The sequence below is a fragment of the Lineus longissimus genome, chromosome 17, assembly GCF_910592395.1.
Source record: "Lineus longissimus chromosome 17, tnLinLong1.2, whole genome shotgun sequence".
Lineage (NCBI taxonomy): Eukaryota > Metazoa > Nemertea > Pilidiophora > Heteronemertea > Lineidae > Lineus > Lineus longissimus.
The window spans coordinates 16,058,257-16,079,031 of NC_088324.1; the positions used below are offsets into that span (position 1 = coordinate 16,058,257).

Here is a 20,775-nt window from a genome sequence, read left to right on the forward strand (position 1 = left end):
CTGGAGCCTGTGTCTGGCCTCCAGCTCCGCAGGCTGATCGAGGAGATTCTCGTAAGTCTATTCTGTGGCAGGTGTTCTGAGGCAGCAGTGCCCTATCCAGCTTGGTGATTTTGTAAAGCCTGATATAATCAGCTGGAAGAGTTGAAATACTGACTTGCCATGTCTCACCTCTTCTGCATTGTCACAATCAGTCACAACATGTGTCCTCTCTTGAGAAGAGAGAACAGGACAGTGGTATTGGACACAAGACCGATGTGATTTGAGTAAACAACCCTAAAAGGTAACATTTTGGTCGTCATTTTTCAAAAAAATCGATTTGAATGGTGTCACCTTGGTCTGGGAGAACTCCTACCAACATTATTTCCCCCCGATCTCACTTGTGATATGATCATCACCGTTTAAGAGTGGGCGAGTTGTATGTTCTTGTGACTTAAAGAGAACTCACTGTGACCTCATCTGAAACTGTTGGGGCAGAGGTCACACCAGGGCAATACCCCCCCCCCCCCCCCCCCCCCCGAGACATCAGAACACTGGTAACTGAGGAAGGAAGAATGTCCCAGACAAGTCAAACCGAGGTGTCCATTTACCATCAGAGTTCAAGACACCTGAAGCAACTAAGATGTGTGAATTTATCCCGCAATCTTCCCTACCCCACAATTCATTAGCATGCAGAGTCAGACTGAAGGTAGGGATTGCGTGTCCTGCGACATCAATAAGAAATTGATATCCTATTGTCTACAATCTTCTGTTTCAAGATATCAAGCTACCAATGGCTCCCCCTATGGAGCCATAATAACATCTGTAACTGTGCCAGATGTCCAGTAAGACGCCAGCTGAAAACTCCTGATACGAACGGTCTGGCACTTATGTATACAGCCACGAGTTCCTATCGAGTGTGTCCAAACATGAAATAAGTGCAAAATCGTTTTTGACATATTATTTTTATTAGCCTTCTATAACAAGAGTTTCCCCACAATCATTAACGAGTGACATGAAACCAAGTCAAACATATACAGCCATACACTGCGTCACAAAACATTTCGGGCCATTTTAGTTCTAAATACAAATTCAAGTTCTTCAAACTGCTCCCACAATGCATTTCCTGTGTAGGAGGTGACATCAGGTGACATCAGGAGATTACACAATACAACGTAAACATGTAAGCTGCATGTAGTACATGTATGGTGGATTCATCTCGGAGACATGGGGAGATGGCCACAAACTCTTGAAGTGTTTTAGATAATGTAGAACACTTGACTTCTTCGCCACCATTGTTGACATTTGGCCAAACATTTTGGGATGCACTGTATGACCTTGACCTAATTTGTTTGTAGATCATTCACACAGCAACACCCATTACATATCATTTAGCATGTTAGCTTTGGGATGTTGTGAAATAACTGCATTTTGAACTTGAAGGAAACCCTACATAGAAAACGACATGTTTACTCTAGAATTAAATAGAAATCAGATATTCTGTTAAATATTTTACCGTTATCACCAAACAGAAGTCTGACTCTCCAAAACTCAAACGAGCTAGCACACATATCGCTAGGTTGAGAAAAATCCCCTAGCAAATTTGGTTGCTATGGAAATGGTCGCCATGAAAAAACATCATTTCATGGTAAAACATGTGAACAAAAAGATTATGCTAAAAGCCACTAAAATGAATTGCAATTGTAACTGTAATAAATGATTGGTAAATGTAGGACCAACACCTAGGGGTTTCCTTGACAACTCTGTCACCATGGCAACCAAATCCACAGAAACCATATAGAATTGTGTACACTTTAGACAATACTGGACGTGTACTGTTGAACTTTACGAACCTATAACCACCGACACGTAATGCTAACACAACAGGACACTAGTCTTACACTACTTAACATGGGCAAAACAAAGCGGGACAACTACCAGGACTAATAACAAGACTTGAAATCACACAGAAAATAATCCTCTTGGCCGCGGTATTCAAACCAGGATACGATTTGGCTCAACCTTTGGACAAAAGAGTCCATATGACACATGTGTATCAGTACACATGGGTCCTCTTCTTGTGATTAATACCGCTGACAGCATGAGCTCTGTTTGAATAACTCGGCCGGACATGGCAGACTTAAGACTGGAAGTTTAAGAAAATACGAACACGGTCAATAAGTGGATTCTAATGAAGACAGGCCCTAACCCCCAATTCCCTTTGTAGACTCTTCTGGTTATTGAATTAGAAGAGTCCATTTAGGAAAACGGGGTGTTAAGGTCAACTGGATTGTGTTAAGTCTGAAATGATTCCATCTGAGTGATTAATGGCTCACTTTGGCATGCTTGATTGAATGAACACTACTTAGTATTGTAACTTGTAACATATTACGCTCCACAGAAGCATAACAAACCATCAGTCACACTTCATTAAGGCAGATAGCACACTGTGCCTTAGTAAGGGAAAGAATCGTGGAAGGGATTTGTTTTAAGTTTCTGAACAAGAAAGTTGGGTATTTTTTGACGTAATATGACAAACACATGTAAACCAGATGCACCACCGTTACAGATTGGGGTATACAACACTCAACAAAAAGACCGATTTCAAATTCAAAACGTGGAGAAAAATGACCAAGCTAAAAATGTGTTGATGCTAATCCAACGGACCTCACCGCTTACCCTGAAATCATTCACAGGGACACACGGACGACATCCCAGCATCCGTCACCATGGAAACACGATATATACACTCATGAACCGACAACAACTAATTCCTGAGAGCTTGTTTCACACTATACTCAAAACATCAGCGATAAATAAGTTACACGCGATTAAAAAACTTGACGATTAAGAAACCTGCATGAAATCATGATGCAGCGCCAAAATCCGTGCATTGGAATATTCCAAGTTTGAAAATTCCGTATTTACATACATTTTACATATATAATTGATATATAATTGTTACAGAGAATGTTAGGTCAATGAAGTGTACATGTCACATGTTATCATGACAGATCAGTGGACACGGTAAAATATTTTGAAAAATCTTAAAAATAGACTATTTTACACCCAACCCTTTTCTACCCCAAACCCAACATGGCACGAGAGATTGCAAACATGGCTCTTTATGACCTTGACCTGGCACCAAAACAAACGCTGATTTTGTTTCTTTCAAACGTTCAAAAAAAGACGAATTTTTTAAACTGTTTCCATACCTGGAAGAACATTGTAAAATGTGACATCAATTACTCACAATTCTTTACAAGTTCTTAGTTTTCTTTTTCTCCAAGGTTGAATGAATTGATCCATCATTTCAAATGTTCCTCTTTCACAGTTCAGGAACACAGAGAATGAGATAATGCTTTCAATCAAATGAAAAGGCTCAAGATAAAGTGTACTGGCCACAAACACTCCACAATGAAATAAGGAGGAAGAAAATTTAAGTGTTTTTTACTTCAGCTTAGTATGCACATATGGCTTTACCAAAGTTATAAAGAATGAATCTTTCCCCATATGGCATAGCACAGAAAGGAAAGGAAGATAATCCCAGGAATATAAAACATATTGATCAACTATGTTTGTGACACGGACACTGTTTATGGTCACGATATGATCACTTGAAAATGACACCTTTTTTCAAGGACTCCATATTTGGTTACACTAGAGCAGTCAATTTGAGCAAATAAAGCATAATGAACGCCATAACCCGTCTTCAACCAGTGGCCCACCGACGCACAAGGGTTAACAGGTGTCAACACACCAAGGTAAAGCTGAGAGAATTAAGGCATGTTAAACAAGATCAACAAAATGTGAACATTTTTAGCACAGGAGCTAGGAGTCATTTATTGTTACAAGTGATTAAATATATACATGTTTCTAGTATGGCAGTTATTCTAACAAGTTAATGTGTTATCTCCATGTCTTACATGACTCTCTCCTTCATCATGTTAATAGATTCATCACATGACTTAAAGCTAATAATGCTCAAAGTATCGTCACACTCAGGATTTTAGAGTTTTTTCTATATTTATTTCATAAAGTAAATAAATATTTCTACTGGCCAGGTTTCTTCAGATGCTTTATTCCAACTAAGAAATCAAATTCATGGTGTGATGATCACGTCTCTGGTGACCAGGAGATCCTCAAATCAACCCCGTCCCAGGATATGACAGATTTTGGCAAAACCAGTTAAGCCTCACCTAATATTAGGTGCCGAGTCATAAACCAGCGGGACACAGAAATTAGTAACAAGAGTAACATTGTAGATGTTTCTTCTATACAGTGTAACACAGGACAACCCCCCCATTAAGATTACTAGCGACACGGGACAGGACATTGCAGAGCAGCCCTTACACTGCGGCACATGGCCATAAGACAAAACTGAAGACTGGACAGAGCACACATTCATGACTTTGCTGCGTGTCCCAATCAACAATAGGACATGATGCAAGTTCATGATTGCTCCATAATCTTCGCATATAATATGTCACAATGTGTCTGGTCCATCTGTGACACACAGCAGACACACCGACAATAGCAACCTGCCAATTAGGACAACTAATTTATGCTTAATTGGCTGTCAATCACTCTACAACAGTACAACCGACGTCAACTGATCAAGAATAATAAGGTTTTTGAAGCAGAATCGTTCCCCCATTATAACGATGCTTAGTAATAATCTAAACTTCTACAGATTAAAAAAATTCCTTAATGTTGATTAACATTTTCAACGTAAATGCCCGTCATGATTTGACTTCCACTGGTAAAAATCGAACTTTGATAAATTGCTAAATTCCATCATTCCCAAGGTTTTCCTCAAAAATCTTAAAGTTCTCTTCATCACATTGTTTCTGACTGTCAACCATCTTGTGTCACTACCTCCTAATATAATGACTAGTAACAAGGAGATAGACATTGCCAAAACACTGTAACCATGGTAACCACATAAGAACAGAACAAAGAGTATACACACCCCAGAGACACAATTCCCCAAGTGTAATATGGAAAGTTTGGCCAAAACGAGCCACACTCTGTGTAGAGTGATCCATAAGATGTGTATGGGGAGTTGTGTTTCCATGACAATCCATAAAAACCACTAACCATCATAACAATCATGCATAAAATGGAACGTCCCCAATTACTCAAATTACAAATATTAAAATTCATTGAACGCCCGATGTGCTTCATAGCAAAACACTCTAGTGAAAATGGCACACGAGTACAGCAGCCCCTAGTGAGACATCTAGAAAGCGCTGATAACACAAAGGCTTATCTATTCATCCTAGGATCCCTTCTCCAGATACAAGGTTAGAATCGGCCAATCTCGCCCTAGGGGGTTATCTGTGCAGTCAATAACAGTAGTCCTGTCAAAGAACAGCTCCTAGGAACAAGGTCAACACAGTGACAATGTTGCCCGATGTAGCATTCCCTAGGACCAGGTTGAACAATTCATCTTTGGTTTGTCTGCCTTACACCAGAACAGCAAAACATGTAGCGACTAATCCAAGCGTGAGTTTGAGTGAGAACGGCACCAGACATACAAATCAATTTCAAATACAACATTTTTGCAATTATTTTGGTGCGAGACAAACATATTCATGTGATCCTCAAACTCAAACTTGGACTGTCGACATTAGCACAACCAATGCTGGTTTCAAGATGGCACATGTAAATATCACACCCAAAGTAAGAACCCTTTGTTACATCAAGTGATTAGAAAATCATGATTCACTCAACAAAATTATGCAAGAATTAGACAAATTGAACAGTAGTTTTGAGGTGAGCTTGCGAGGAATTCTGATAGTACACAGCCACGATGACCAGCCAGACAGTCGCCCTGCAGAAAGATGAAAGTACATGTAAAGAGGAGAGTAATATTCCACCAGTCATAGGACTGGCTTCTTGTTGTAAAAGTCATCTTTCAAGTCTTTAGGAATGTTCCAATGACAAAGCAACTGTTCAAGGATGATCAGAGGCATTATACATCAACCCGATGTAAGCATTATTTTTAACAAACTCGACTCGCGTCTCCAGGAAGTATCCACTGTCTACGGATGAATACCCGTCCATCTTTAAAACAGTTGTGATCCGTCAAAATAAACATTGCTCTATTGATGTCAATATCTGACACATCAGTTTTTCTGTGATGACATCATCTCCATTTCCACCCTAGGTATATCTAGTTTCCCACATTTGCCCAAATCACTCAACAGGAAAACCTCGACACTGTGGCACAAACAACAGTCACAAATACACATTACTTAGAATTCCTTCGTTCCAGCAGAATTCTAACTTAGCAGTGAATTAGTTCTAAGGCAGTTAAGATCTCGCGTCCCCTATTGTCAGGACAAGGGATCATATGATCCCAGACCACCAGCAACAGAGATAACGTGTCTGACCTTTCAAGCGCTGACAGTCACCGCAGGCAACCACATCTTGTGTAATTCAGCAAGCTGACCAATCATCACACCTAATGATCACAAGTCTCCATCATTACGAGAATAATGTCCAAGATCACGTTTATCTGGTCGGAATAATATTGTGCGCCATTCTCTCGGCAGCATCCCGCTGTCAGCAAACCAAATCTGGAGAGTACTGGTCGGCGTGGCATGCCCAAGCATGAACACAACACACAAAACACTCACTAGGGGTCTCCACCTGTACAATACATACAGCACCCTCTAGTGGCAATGACAATCATCAAAACCTAATGGCTAATGGTCTTTCAAATCATTTCCGTTTCGAGTGTAACATTTCTAATAGCAGTGTCTGACCAAGCACTTCTCCAGTCACATGTTTTTGATACAGGTATTCCTCCACTCGTATGCTAATGATGCGAACCTCGGGTAAGCGCAGCAACAATTGTCCAAACTTATCCTTCATGTCAGGATAGAATCGTATGCAGTATTCCATCAAGGCGGCATTGATCTGTTCCTGGCTCCTCTCTACAAAGTGACGTTCCTCCAGACCGATGATATCTGAAAATAACACATCTGAAAATATTCAAGCAAACCGAAAAATAAGCATTGGGCAGAGAATGAGGAAAACATGTCACAGCAAATCAACAGGGCAGTTACTCATTATAAATAAAGACTTAACTGCCACAGACACTCACTCATGTTAGTGATGTGTGTAGCTTGTGATTGAGCACAAAGAACAACTTGGAACTCAAACATTACAGAGAGATCTGCGACACAAGTTTTAATAAACAGGACAGAATCCGTACAAATATCTAATTAATCTAAGCCGATGATTTTATCATTATGATTTATTGTGTGAGCACCAGGGGTCTCCACTTACCAGGGTTTAGCAGCACTAAGAACTTCATACACACATAGTCATTGATGTCAAACTTCAACTCGGCAAACTTCTTGATGAGTTCGATTAAACGTGTTTTCACATCTGACAAGCCAAGCCGAGGCAGAAAGTCCAGGTGGTCCATACTGTCTAGATTATGAAAGTTGATGTAATGTGGTTCTCGGTCCGTGTTTAAATTCTGAAATGGAAGGACAGTGTGTTGTTAATGCTGGTGGGGCTACTGCAGTCAATCAAGTTTTGCAAGACCTCCGTAGTAGCCCTGAGGGAGTCATCTTGGCCCTGAGGGACTCATCTTGGCCCAGAGGGAGTCATCTTGGCCCTGAGGGACTCATCTTAGCCCTGAGGGAGTCATCTTGGCTGCACCTGTATCTAGGCTTAATCAGCTGTGACAGATAACTAACTGAAGGGAAAGCACAGGAGCTAATTGCTTGCTCGAAGTTCACCATCAACTATTAAACTCGGGAGGGTCGGGCTCCCTCCGCGTGTGGGAAAGACATTCCACATTTTCCCTGCAGCACGTACCTGAAGCGTTCCGTTCCTGATGGCAGACACAAATCTGAACACGTATTCTATAATCAGCAACTCGCTCCAACAGTTCTGTAAGAGCTTCATTTGATCCTCGACCTACAATAGAACCAGTCAATTACTCACAAGAACAGAATCCCCTCGTCTATATGCCTCCGAGTGCACAACCATCAGTGATCCTTGACAACAAAGCACTCTTGGGAATCAGCAGATATCACCCAAACACATACTCCAAACAGGAGCACCTTGGTCCAGGTGACCAGACTTAGCAGCTTTTGCCAATTTCAGGCATGAAGACCCATGTTGCTTTGAAAGAGCATGAGAGCTGTGTCCACTGTATCATGAAAGCCCAGACTTCAGCCAACCACATCATCTCCCGCACTACAACTATAACTTGATGATGACTCAGTACAAGATGGTCTGATACATACCTTTAACTCCTTGAAGAAGCTTGACGCACGCGCCCACTCTACCAGCAGAAACAAGCAGTGATCCGCCAGCTTACACAGACCAATCACAAGGTCGCGTTTTGGTTTCAAATCGCACGCCATGAACTGATATTGAGCAAAGGTGATCACCTTCTCCTGAATGTCCTTCTCATTTAGCTCGTGCACTTTCATCTGATTGATGAGATGTGGCACGATACGCATTGTCTGCATGACGTGAGGGTGCAGTGGTGCCACCATCTCACCGTTCGAATGAGGTAGATACTGAGGATGCTGGCCGTAGATGGCCATTTGACGGTTGCTCGTCATCGACATGTCACACTTGAGGTCATCGCCTGGGATCTGATACGCCGTCAGAATGTGTGCCTGCTGACGGAGCTGCTGCTGTTTTATGGCACGGTCTCGTTTATACATGGGACCAAACTTATTGCGACCACCTCGCATTCGGTCCTGTCTGACAGCTGCAAAGATGGATGAGTGTCGTAAGTGGAATGTTACGGCTTATTAATCAGGGCCTGGTTATTAATCAGAGCCTGGTTATTAATCAGGGCCTGGTTATTAATCAGGGCCTGGTTATTAATCAGGGCCTGGTTATTAATCAGGGCCTGATTGCTCCATCAGCATTGGTAGTAACGTTAGTGTTAACACCTTAATTCTAAATGAAATCAACTGAAGGAGAAGACACTTGGCTGAGCTGGTACCGGCGTTGGCTGAGCTGGTACTGGCGTTGGCTGAGCTGGTACTGGCGTTGGCTGAGCTGGTACTGGCGTTGCCTGAGCCGTAACTGGCATTAGTCTCTTACGCCCACTGAGCCACTGGGCCCAGCTTGGAAATTATCAGAAAGTGCTTTGTGAATTCTAATGAATGATCAGGTCAATAGGTGGTGTTTTAACATTCGTGGACAAATTTCCATCATCTTCACTCGGTGCCAGCATATCACAACAAATCTGGGTGTAAAAGTCAATATCAATTTTGAGACACTGAGTCTCCACCTGCCTTCCCGCATATTTTATATTTTGGAGTTGTTAAGTGACGACTGCACCCACATAAGATCTGCCCTTACAATAAACAACATCTGTTGGATACGTAATATACACATCCAGCCCTCAGCACACTCTCATATATGAGCAATTCATTATTCTAACATCCATTAGACGGACACCAGGAGGGACTAGATGCCTACGACCCATATCCTTTGACCAACCAACCACCCGCATGTTACACCACTTCTCATTTTTAATGTCGGGGTTTGTTCAAAAATATTTTGATTATTCTACTATGAACTGCCATTTTACAAATTCTATATCAGCATTTAAACCAAAATTACTCCATAACTCTTGCAATGAACCCGTATATTGCGCAACTTTTCAACCAAAAGCCCCCATGTTTTTGTGATTTCTTAATTTTTGATATCATTTAAACGCTTCAAATTCTCACTAATAGTTTGAATCAAAGTCTAATGATGAGACTTTACATAACACGTTATCACACTTAATCTCCACGCACCCATATCTGCTAGGCTCCAAGCATCAGCTACAACAGCATAACTATACCTAAGTACTTGTGTACCTGGTGTTGTACACATGAGCTTAACTCTTACTTCCTGATGTAAACGCCAGAAGAGTATGAGGGAGTTTACCAGGACGTGTTGTCCTTGATGTTGAGTCCTAACGGTGACATGGTGCGCAGGCGATGGATCCAGGAAGACTCTCTGGAGAGTCTAGTGGCCTTAGTGGTTGTGCCATCTGGAGCGATGTAATTCGAGGACGTGGATGGAGATGTCCTGGAGGCCATGGTGGTCTGGGAGATTTCAACCTCCCAGACCACCATGGCCTCCAGGACATCTCCATCCACGTCCTCGAATTACATCGCTCCAGATGGCACAACCACTAAGGCCACTAGACTCTCCAGAGAGTCTTCCTGGATCCATCGCCTGCGCACCATGTCACCGTTAGGACTCAACATCAAGGACAACACGTCCTGGTAAACTCCCTCATACTCTTCTGGCGTTTACATCAGGAAGTAAGAGTTAAGCTCATGTGTACAACACCAAGTACACAGGTTCAGACCCTGTGTACCAGGTTCAGACCCTGTGTACCAGGTTCAGACCCTGTCTTTTACAATGAGACACAGAATGCCACAGACTTCACAATGGTCCATATTAGTCAGAGCCTAATATCTGTTTTCATGGTTTCAACGTGACCTCGGCTTACCTTCTAATTTCATTCCAACATTAAGACACTTTTGGAAACGGCAATACGGACAGCGTTTTCTTTGGCTTTTATCGATGAGGCAGCTTCGGTTGTCAACACACGAGTACACCTTCTTATTCTGAACGGTCCGTTTGAAGAAACCTGCAGGGAGAGAAACACATGAGGTTTCCAGACTAAGAGTGTCACTGGGCTGGAAGCCGGTGGCATCCAACTTATTTGTTCTGTCTCCTAAGGGAAAGAAATACTGTGCGTAATGATGAAGACAGGAATGTATCTGTGACAATATGAGGTAAAGATTGTCTTCCCTGGGACCAGACTACATTGGGTTCCATGAGTACACTGCTCCCTCTATACTACATGTATGTCACTGTGAATTACTGACGGCCATCGGAACCTCACAGGACTCTGTAACCATGGCAACAGATATAGAGGCTGAATTTGGCATTGCAGCCGGAAATAGGGAAAAACAGGCCATGATCAAATAATCCAACTAATCATAACCTGACGAAATAATGGCATGAAAACACCTGACGAAAAGTGCAAATAATCTGTGTTTGCACTGCATTGCTCAATTCATATGGAACAAATCACGATCGTTTTATCAACAGATCAAGCTGTTCAATTACAGCAATAACATCATGTATTAACTCACAAGTCAGCTCTGGCCAAAGTTAGGTATCATGTATGTGAAGGAACTCAGCCAGCTGGAATCTCTATTTGGCCATAACTGGTCCCACACAGAAATGCCAGCGATACACATAAGCAGAGCCCTCTATACTCACCTTTACAACTCTCACAGGTGAGCAGACCGTAGTGGTATCCGGACACCTTGTCACCACACACGGGACACAACTCCTCGATGCCAAACTTGACATCTGGTGGGTACTGCGAGTATTCACTGACGGAGTTACATGATGGTAACGCCACCGTCATGTTAGATGAGGTAACTAAAACGAGAAAGGATAGGACTGGTTAAAGATTTGGAAGGTTAGTGTAGATGACTATATGAACAGACTGGAAAGTGTCAAGCCTGACAGAAAGGATTAGCCAAAGAAGAAGACTGGGACGACTGGTTCATCACTCCTGAAAACTCCCTCTTCACTATGTTGGAAGCATCCGTCTCTCAGGGACAGGGATGTCTTAGGGTCAAGATGAGGCTGATGGGCCTAGTCAGAGTAATCAAATGGCTGATGATTGAAGTTCTTCAAGGGCCAATCATGAAGTGAGTGCATGTCAACCTAAATGGAAGGAGCTCAGATTCACATGGCTAAAGTTAAATACAAAAACAAAGTCTTTTCATTCTGTGTGGAGGAGTATTCTGAATACCCCATGAATAGTTTAGTCAAAAGAGACAATGCCCCATGTACTTGCTGAGGGGTCTACAGATAATAAGGGATTAAAACATACCTGATTGGACATGAATGAATATGAGCAGGATTCAAACATTACCCTGCTGGTCACACATCGTTTGACAGCCAAGAAGTAAACAACATTGAAGGAAATGAACCAGCAAACATTGGCCTCATTGTTTTTTGAGTGTCCTTCTCAAGGTGAGGCCATTCAGCTCCAAGGCGAAATCAGCCAAGCACCAATTCCACTAGACACATTGGTCGGAATCCCAATAAAACTACGCAAGACCAGCATGGATCCTGGCCTTTGGGAAAGGCTTGGTAAGATTCAGGATTGGAGAGGGCTAAATACCAGTGTCAAACAAGGACCCACAACGTTTGACAGGAAGGTTGTGGTCAGGCCTGATTAGTGCCGTCCATCATGGATGGACCAGGACCCATAGGAGAGGCAGGATTGGAGAGAGCTAAATACCAGGGCCAAACAAGGACCCAGCGTCTGACGAGAAAGTCCCGACTTACCATCATATGTGTGAGTGTACATGCAGTCACACATGATCACAGAGTTGAATCACACACAAATAGGCCTCGAATCACAGTTGAACAAATGATGCCAGATTCAAATCTAAAGTGTTGACAATTATGATATTTGAGGGTATATGACATGCGATTAGACAATGCCATGGCGACAGATTATTAATTACGCCAACTCCTGTTAATTACACTGAATACTGGTACTGTTACCTTAGGTACGCTGGTAGTTGAGAAATGGTGGCAGCCATATTACCCTTACCATAACAAACTTTACTGGCATGGCCAAATTGTGCGCGCATGTGATGCTGGGGGCTATGATGACTCAAATAAGGGCAGTCTAACCTTTGAGGATCACACTTGCCAGACCGCTCACAACTCAAACTGTTACACGGATCCATCAAAACAAGATGAAATGCCCACTTTCACCTCCGAGAAATAAATCATCTCTGGTCGTTTTCTTTCAAACAAAACCCGGAAAGTAAAACTGACAATGTTCGTCTAATGGAAATTAATGACCTGAAACTAGCGGTTATGATGCGGCATCTCGATGAGGGTTAGGAGGCGTGCGCTGGGATGCCAGCTCAGCTCTGAGTAGTTATCAACACAGTAAACTTAGATTGTATCAAACAACTGCAAGGTTGGTCCAACCTGCTCTCAAGCAGACCAACATGTGGCACTTTCTATACATGGGATATTGCAACCGCAACAATCGAAAAACAGCCCATTCAAAAGATTTCGAGAGAGATATCGATCACTGGATGTTCATAACTAGAGTACATGTACTCTCATCACACAAGCCTGGGACTGCAGCTGTTGGAAGCAGACCTACGTCTCTCATCTTTATCCATCATCACCACTCATACCACATGGTGTCAGATTCAGAGGAGACCTATTGTCGACTTTTTGGGATAGTTCAAATGTCGATTCAAACATTTCAAATGAAAACACATATTTTAACCATAAAACGTTCTGCAGCAAGGACAGAATTTTCTCTATCGCTTGAACAATAAATCAGCAAATTCACCAAAACTGGCAGAGTAACAGCAACTACTTCATGGTTGACAGTATCTAACATGTCGGGTTGACTGACATCTCCTAGAAGAGATCAATTACATGGCAAGTTGTTAACATCAGTTTACCTCTTGGAAAGCTGTGGGAACACCAAGTGAAAGACCGACAAGGCAACATATTGATAAATTCCTGAACTCACCAAAGCAGTCTACACTCCAAAGTCCACACAAGTTTACATTCAATCCCTAGATGGAGTTCAGCAACTGAGGCAATATCAAACTGAAACTCCCATCACGGACAGTTCCATCAGAGGCCAGCTATACTTGGTTGCGGTCGACACACATGCGATGTGATCACAACTTTGTCCAGGTCACGTGACACGTCACATAAAGGACATCATCATCCAGCCGCAGCCACCCCCACCAAATACCCAAGATGCATTTTAAACGACAAAGACCCAACGATACAATGGCCACACTGCCAGTGAACCTAACGTTATGACAACTTGGGCACGTCGGAAAGAAAGGGTGGCTTTTTGTACGAGGAGACTTAGCGGTCTTCTTGGTCTGGCTGCGTTCCGGACCGCCCTTCTTACCAAGACACACAGACAGTCATCAAGTCGTCTTGTGTTTTCTCCGTGACTGCCACAAAGGGTTTCCCAATCGTTAATATTGAGGTCACTGGTAAAAACTCGATTATATCGTTTGCCAGGGACAGCAGCATGACACGAGGTCAGGTCTCGGCTCATAACAATGCCAGCATCACAAGAGACTGATGAAGGGCTGATCACGATGTTAACAGAGAACGAGTCTTTATCTTCTTCATGATTGAATGTGAGCACAATGGGTTAATGGCGCCGGCTTCCCAATAGATGGTCACTATCATGAAGCAGTTACAAAGGTGACAAAAAGAAGGGAACCAAGGGGGATTTCAGGCAGGGTTCAAAGTTTTCTTTTTGATTTGTGGGAGAAAGTTCCAGGCATTGAATTCCATCTTGATCCTTTCAATTGGTTTGATCTTGATAAATGGAAGCGACAAACCTTTGTGGTCCCACATAATATATTTTGAGGTGGATATCTGCATTCTTGGGCGGAATGTCCATTTTGAATTGTGGGAGAATATCCTATCCTTGGAACTCATGCAATAGAAATGAATAGCTCATACTGGCTTTTCTTGAGCACATCAAGTGTTTATGACTGAAGCTTTTGAAAACATTCTCACAATTCATAACAACAATGTCCTCTGTAAGTACTGTCACCCGGTAATGGTCACAAAGCCAAAAGTTTGCCAATTTGCTTATTTTTCAATTCGCATGGAGAAAATTCCGAGCTGGCTGCCATATTTATTGGTTGCATTGGAGTTGAAATTGCCTCAAAATGTGAAAATCAAATGGTTGCCATCATTACCTGGTTTATATAACCTGGTTGACACTACCTGGTTGACACTACCTGGTTGACACTACCTGGCTGACACTACCTGGTTGACACTACCTGGTTGACACTACCTGGTTGACACTACCTGGTTGACACTACCTGGTTGACACTACCTGGTTGACACTACCCGGTTGACACGACCCGGTTGACACTACCCGGCTGACACTACCTGGTTGACACTACCCGGTTGACACTACCTGGTTGACACTACCTGGTTGACACTACCTGGTTTAATACAGTACCTGGTTTACAACCTAGAAACCCATACCATTTTCATACAACTTTCACACTTTCATTTTGTAACTGAAATTGAAACTTATGGAAGTGGTGTAAGCTTTGACGTACCTTGTGAAACTGTTCCCGGCGAATGGCTCATATTAGACATTGAGTCGCCATGAGGTGAAGCTGCAAAGATACGAGAGAAAAATGTCACAGAACATTTTTGAGGCGACACTAGAGGCGGTGCTCTAAATGTCTGGTTTCACAGACGGTGCTAAAGTACAGAGAGGAACACGGGCCTAAGGACCGAGAGGAACACTGGCCAAACGATCGAGAGGAATACTGGCCATCACAGTGCTGAAGAACGAGTCTTGTCCCAAGTTATGTACATACCATGTCTCTTGGAGAACGTGCTCCTGTAGCACACCAATGAAGATGACGAGAAGAGACAAAAGACCATGCTTACAACAATGCTGCTCTAGGTACTATGAGTACTCGAGACTGGCACAGGCAGTGCCACATGAACTTTATCAAGTACATTCTCCCTCATGCCACCAGGATTAGAGCAGACACTATGTAAATGTGAACTCTATAAATCATATTGAGTCTCAAACCAAATAAGCAAGGCTCCCCATGACTGGTCCAGTAACATTAGATTCAGAAATATGCAGTCTATTTCACCGACTTCTTGTTTCGATTTCTAAACATGGTAATGACCAACAACAATAGGTCGTCCTAAACAACTACTACTGATCTAAGTACTGCCTCCTTCAACATGAGGCTTGTTGCGGTGTAACTCTCATCAAGACTAACATTACCTAGCGGAGCAGTTTCAAAGAGTATTTCACACCAGTTTTTGAAATGCCTGTCCAAGTAATAGCGGGCCACTGTGACACGAAGCACAGGGAAATGATTCAACACCGCCAGAGGACAATTTCTTCAATCATGTATGATAACTGACTGTACTACTACTAATCCTGCAGAAAGGGTAAAGTGTCTTGCCTGAGGACATTAAGAAAAGATACTTTCTATTCTAGAAATAACAGTAAACATGATGTGAGTCAGAATCAGAGCCCAGGGAACAAGTTGTGTACAATTTTGCAATGCTTTTGCTCTGTGTTAAAAGGCCTAGGTACTGGCTTAACAAGCACAAATCTGCGAGCAAATAAAGAGAAACGATGCAGGAACAGATTTGAAATGCCACGCAAAGAAAACACCGTAACAGAACACACATCCGGAGGTGACGTATCCTAGACAAGGGCTGCATATGTGCATGGTCTAATCCATGAAACATACCGAAGGGTCTTTCTGTGTACTCCATCTTAAAACGCAGAAAGCATTTTGTGATGAAAATCAATTCCAAGAAAAATCTCTGGTTACTATAGCAACCCCTGACAACAGTTGGTGCTAGCTGGTTGTCAACATTTTGGGTTCATCGTGGACATAGCGTTGCGTTTGTTATGGATAGATGTGTATTCAACGCTGGTTGTAGCTTGTCATGATTACAAGGAGGCAAACAAGGAGAAGTTCCTGTGAATGAAGGGAGCCGGTCGTGCGGTTAGTGTGACCACCAGCCAAGAGACTTTAATGCCCATTTACCCCTTGATACAGAGTAAAACATCTTGTAACAGGGATATTTTGGGATGAGCAGAGATATGCCGAGTGCGGTGTGATCATTTCCTCTAGGTCAGCTGAGATTAACTTGGTCAAGATTTCATCAAAGGATTGTGATTGCTGCCTAATGCCTAATATCTACAGACATTCGTCAGTTTCAAGACGCTGTATCTGTGCCAACACATCAACTGCAATGCCCTCCTCCCCCTCCCCAGCATACCCTTTGCAATCTTGCAAAGATGTTGAACTAGCCCAGTTCTTACATCGTATTTGAGTGGCTTCCTCCCAACTACATCATCAAAAGGGCAGCCACAACCTCACACAACACTCCCACATTAAAACACGATATGTCACCTCATTCGTTTGAAAACGTAATGAGGAATATGACAGTACCGTCACACGATGTTTACATTTGTATGCGCAGTAAAAGACCAAAGTGACAGTTAGTCGGGCCAAGCTGAATATTATGGACCATGGTTTTCGGATGAGTTGAAATCAGAAAATGTCAGACCTCAGCACAAACCGTTTCCAAAATGGACGATTTTTGTGAAATTTAATTGCGCCACGGTACGTCTCATTCAGCCGATACATACTTCACAGTATAATAAATTATCAACAACGAGAAGCTGCGGTCCGTTACCATGGATACAAGTTACCTGGATTAATCATTACTTTTGGCAAGGAAGTCTACAGATAAAATGGTTGCTGTTTCCTGGTATGGAATAAATGGACTTCCAAGCAGTTAGAGGGGGTAAAGGAGGATAAACAAGTCTCGGGGCAAGAGGGGGCGGGGTTGACAGGTAGATCGGGGGGGGGGGGGTATGTCTCAAATTGCGACGTTTGATGAGGTTTCACATGGTTGCAATATGGGATATGCCTGTACAGGACAAATCAAATGTTGGGTGACATCTTGGGAAAATGATGACGTGTCTTGATGTCAACACTTCAACTTTCTGAATGGTTCATTTATTGTGAGGAGAGTATTCTGGAATCTGCCACTGCACCCCCCCCCTTAGTTTGACTGTATCGATCACATTACGTACATGCCACTACCAGGCAGCATGACCGTAGACTGGTTCTCTCCCATTGATTGTCCACTCTCCTGAACCTTGTTCAACTTGCCGCAATATTCAGTGAATTTCATTGTGTGTTTGTCAACTGCTTCAAGTGTATAGCCTGATGTAAATGAGATACATTGGTTGAAGATGTCACATGGTTCAAGTAGAGAGACAAGAGGCCCAAAGGCCTGCCGCTCAGCTTACAGAAATGCAAACTACTCGGAAAATTAAGAACTACATGTATGGTAAATCATGCTGTAACAGGGAACATATTTCAAACGGAGAAATATCCCACTTTTAACGGAGCACTGCACAGAAAACAATGTTCACTTATTGCAAAAACATAGTAGATTGATAAGGGAGGACTTTTTGAATTACCCAGAGGGCTTTCCACTTATCATAATTGTACAGACCTCGAGCACTTTTTAAATATAGTGGTTGATAATAATGTCTTTTTCAAACACCTTCCAGCCCCAGGGCCATATTTAACCTTTTGGTCTGGGGGGGGGGGGGCAGAACAGTTGGCCTCTTGCCTCCCCCCCCCCCCCCCCCCACGCGCTAAATACTGCCCTGAGCTCAGTATCAAATAGGCCTGAAGCCAGGATTAAATATTTCAAAAAACTATACTATCATTCAATCGATACGACATAAAGGGGCAGTACATGGATTCAGATTCAGTTACAAGCATTTGAGAAAGGGGTCGGAGATTCTCTCATGCATCACAGAAGTCTATCTGTAATCAAAGACATAAGAGATAAGACTATCATTCAATCAATATCACTTTCAAAAGGAGTAATATATAGTCTGGAGCAAGGCAGGCAACGTGGTCTTCCTCGAGTGTGCTGGTTTGACTTTGAGATTATCAATTCCTACTATACTATTAACTATTGCATGTACTGGCGATTTGAATGGACTTGACCTGGCAGGCATGGGTTCTATACAGGCCAGAAAACCTAAAGTCTTCTTCCACCAATTATTCATTCATGACTACTTTGACAAACCATATCCTGTCTGAGAAGTCTGATCACTCATCAAAACTTGAATTGCAATTGAAGGGAGCCTGAATTGCGCCTAATTAGATAGTCGCTCAACTTGAACAGTCGCCCTGTTTAATGAACCCAGTCACTCAACCATGCATTAAAAGACAGGCCAGTTCAAGTTTCCAACCTCAACAATACCCCTTTCATGTTAGTGTTTTATCCTCAGTGTAATAACGGGATACAATGTAGATGAATAAACTTCAATGCATCCAGATTAATCATTTGTATTGAAGCGCCGAGATTTTAGGTCACATCAGAAATGTGTGGCCACTAAGGGACAACAATGTAGCCAGAAAATGGAATATTGTATAAAGGGGCAGACAGAACGCTGGCTACTGTGGTCTGGGATGAATGAATGACATCACAATAGGGAATACAGACAACATAATTGACAGTGTCCGCCAAAAACTCAAAAGGGTTCATTGCATTATCATTTTAATAGATTATATCAAAAAATATCGCGGAACTTTTTCACATTCTCTGTTCCCGAGAATGAATATACTCAGCAAAATACTTAGAAACAATACTAATAGTGATGAGGTCCAACTACCTGAAAGTAAGGTAAGAGGCTACATGAATAGCCAGGCTGGCTAGAATGTATACAATACACGGAGTGAGACATGTTTACAGAGTAGAATACAGAATCCAAAAATAGTCAGCCATATTTTCACTCTAGTCTATGTAGGTCAACATGGCTCCCCAATTTTTTCCTAAATTTAAACGAATAATTCACACATTTCTAGACGTTCGATCGCCTTTAAATTTCCACAGCATAAACTAGAGATGTTATATTATGTACCAATGTAATTTTTATTGGTCAAACTTACCGGGATCGTGTATATAACTGCCGGTGACGGAACCAGGTGTGCTGGGCTGGTGCAGCACTGTCTCTGGACTGTTCGCAGTACTGGGGCTTGATGCACCCGTGTGAAGGACCATATCTCCGGGATTCGGAGAGGAAACCAGTCTTGGATCTCCCCTGTATCCAAGGGGGAGACTGTCTATTTGTTCCATAGCGAAGAGGAACCGAACAGACACCGCCTAACTCGCAATAAACGTCATTTAGCGCAGTATGTTCCTACAAAAATCACACAAAACGTAGGGCTTTAAGCACACGCACTGCGCATGCGTTAATCAATTAAATTAACTCTCGTCCTAGACTCTTTCACCAGTCTCCTCCATTCACTCATTACAGAGACTGGTATTTGACGGCATTTCGCTCGTCATAAACTAGATTAGGGGGCGTTGGCTTCCGGTGTCCGGTCACATGTTTTTGACAAAGATGGCCAACCTCGAGCCAAAAAATACCAATGGCTCGGTATTGACAGTCCATCCACTGTATACACGGCTCGCCTCGGGTAAATCACTGAGGCCTTCTCGACCCTCTGCAGCGTGGTGGCTAGGGTCGAGGTTACGTGGACCGCTCTTGTCCGGGTATTGAAAACTAGGTCAGAAAACACTCTAAAAATGGGTCATCTTTTAACAAGTATTTAGTGGTCTTGCACATTATCAATATGCCAGGTTAAGGCCCAGTATTGTAGCTGATTGATAATCAGTTGAAATAATACAATCATATCTGACAATAACATATATTTCATTCATTTAATACTGGGACAATTTGAATCTTAGGCCATGGGAATGATTAATCCTCTTTAACTTCACTGGCTTATTGCAAAGAAGACTCAACGAAGAAAGACATATCCACAGGAAATCGTCTCAGCCAGCTCTATTAAGAGGCAAAGACATTAGAACTTGTTTAAAAGTTCAGTGATATGGAAGACTGCAATCTGGATATAATTCATGCTTGGGGCCAGGGGATGGGGGTCAGTTGAGGGAGGCAATGTCAGTCATAGAAGACAATTAAATGAGGATATCATTTACCAGTCTTGTGTTTCGTATCTATAGATAATCCATCTATCAGTCAGAGTGCTCACCAACTCACATCAGGCGGTCATTGGCCGTCTCAACCAGAAATAAGAGAAGAGTGTCAGTTGGAGACAATCATCCAGACTCAGAAGCAGCGTTGCCAGTCATTCATTGTTG

The 20,775-nt window shown here is 42.5% G+C and overlaps 1 protein-coding gene across 2 annotated transcripts; it reads right to left on the minus strand.

The window, feature by feature from the left end:
* Positions 1-933: 933 nt before the first annotated feature.
* On the minus strand, positions 934-19,842 carry LOC135501108 (nuclear receptor subfamily 5 group A member 2-like). Of its 2 annotated transcripts, none has more exons than XM_064792914.1 (8): positions 19,560-19,842; positions 15,147-15,206; positions 11,260-11,424; positions 10,478-10,618; positions 8,250-8,725; positions 7,816-7,917; positions 7,276-7,471; positions 934-6,953 (listed from the first exon to the last, which is right to left on the minus strand). In XM_064792914.1, exons 1-8 carry the CDS (start codon positions 19,744-19,746, stop codon positions 6,706-6,708), a joined length of 1,575 nt encoding a protein of 524 aa, XP_064648984.1. In that variant the 5' UTR covers positions 19,747-19,842; the 3' UTR covers positions 934-6,705. The 2 variants fall into 2 exon arrangements, with proteins under 2 accessions (XP_064648984.1, XP_064648983.1); XM_064792913.1 differs by having other exon boundaries at positions 934-6,968.
* Positions 19,843-20,775: the final 933 nt, after the last annotated feature.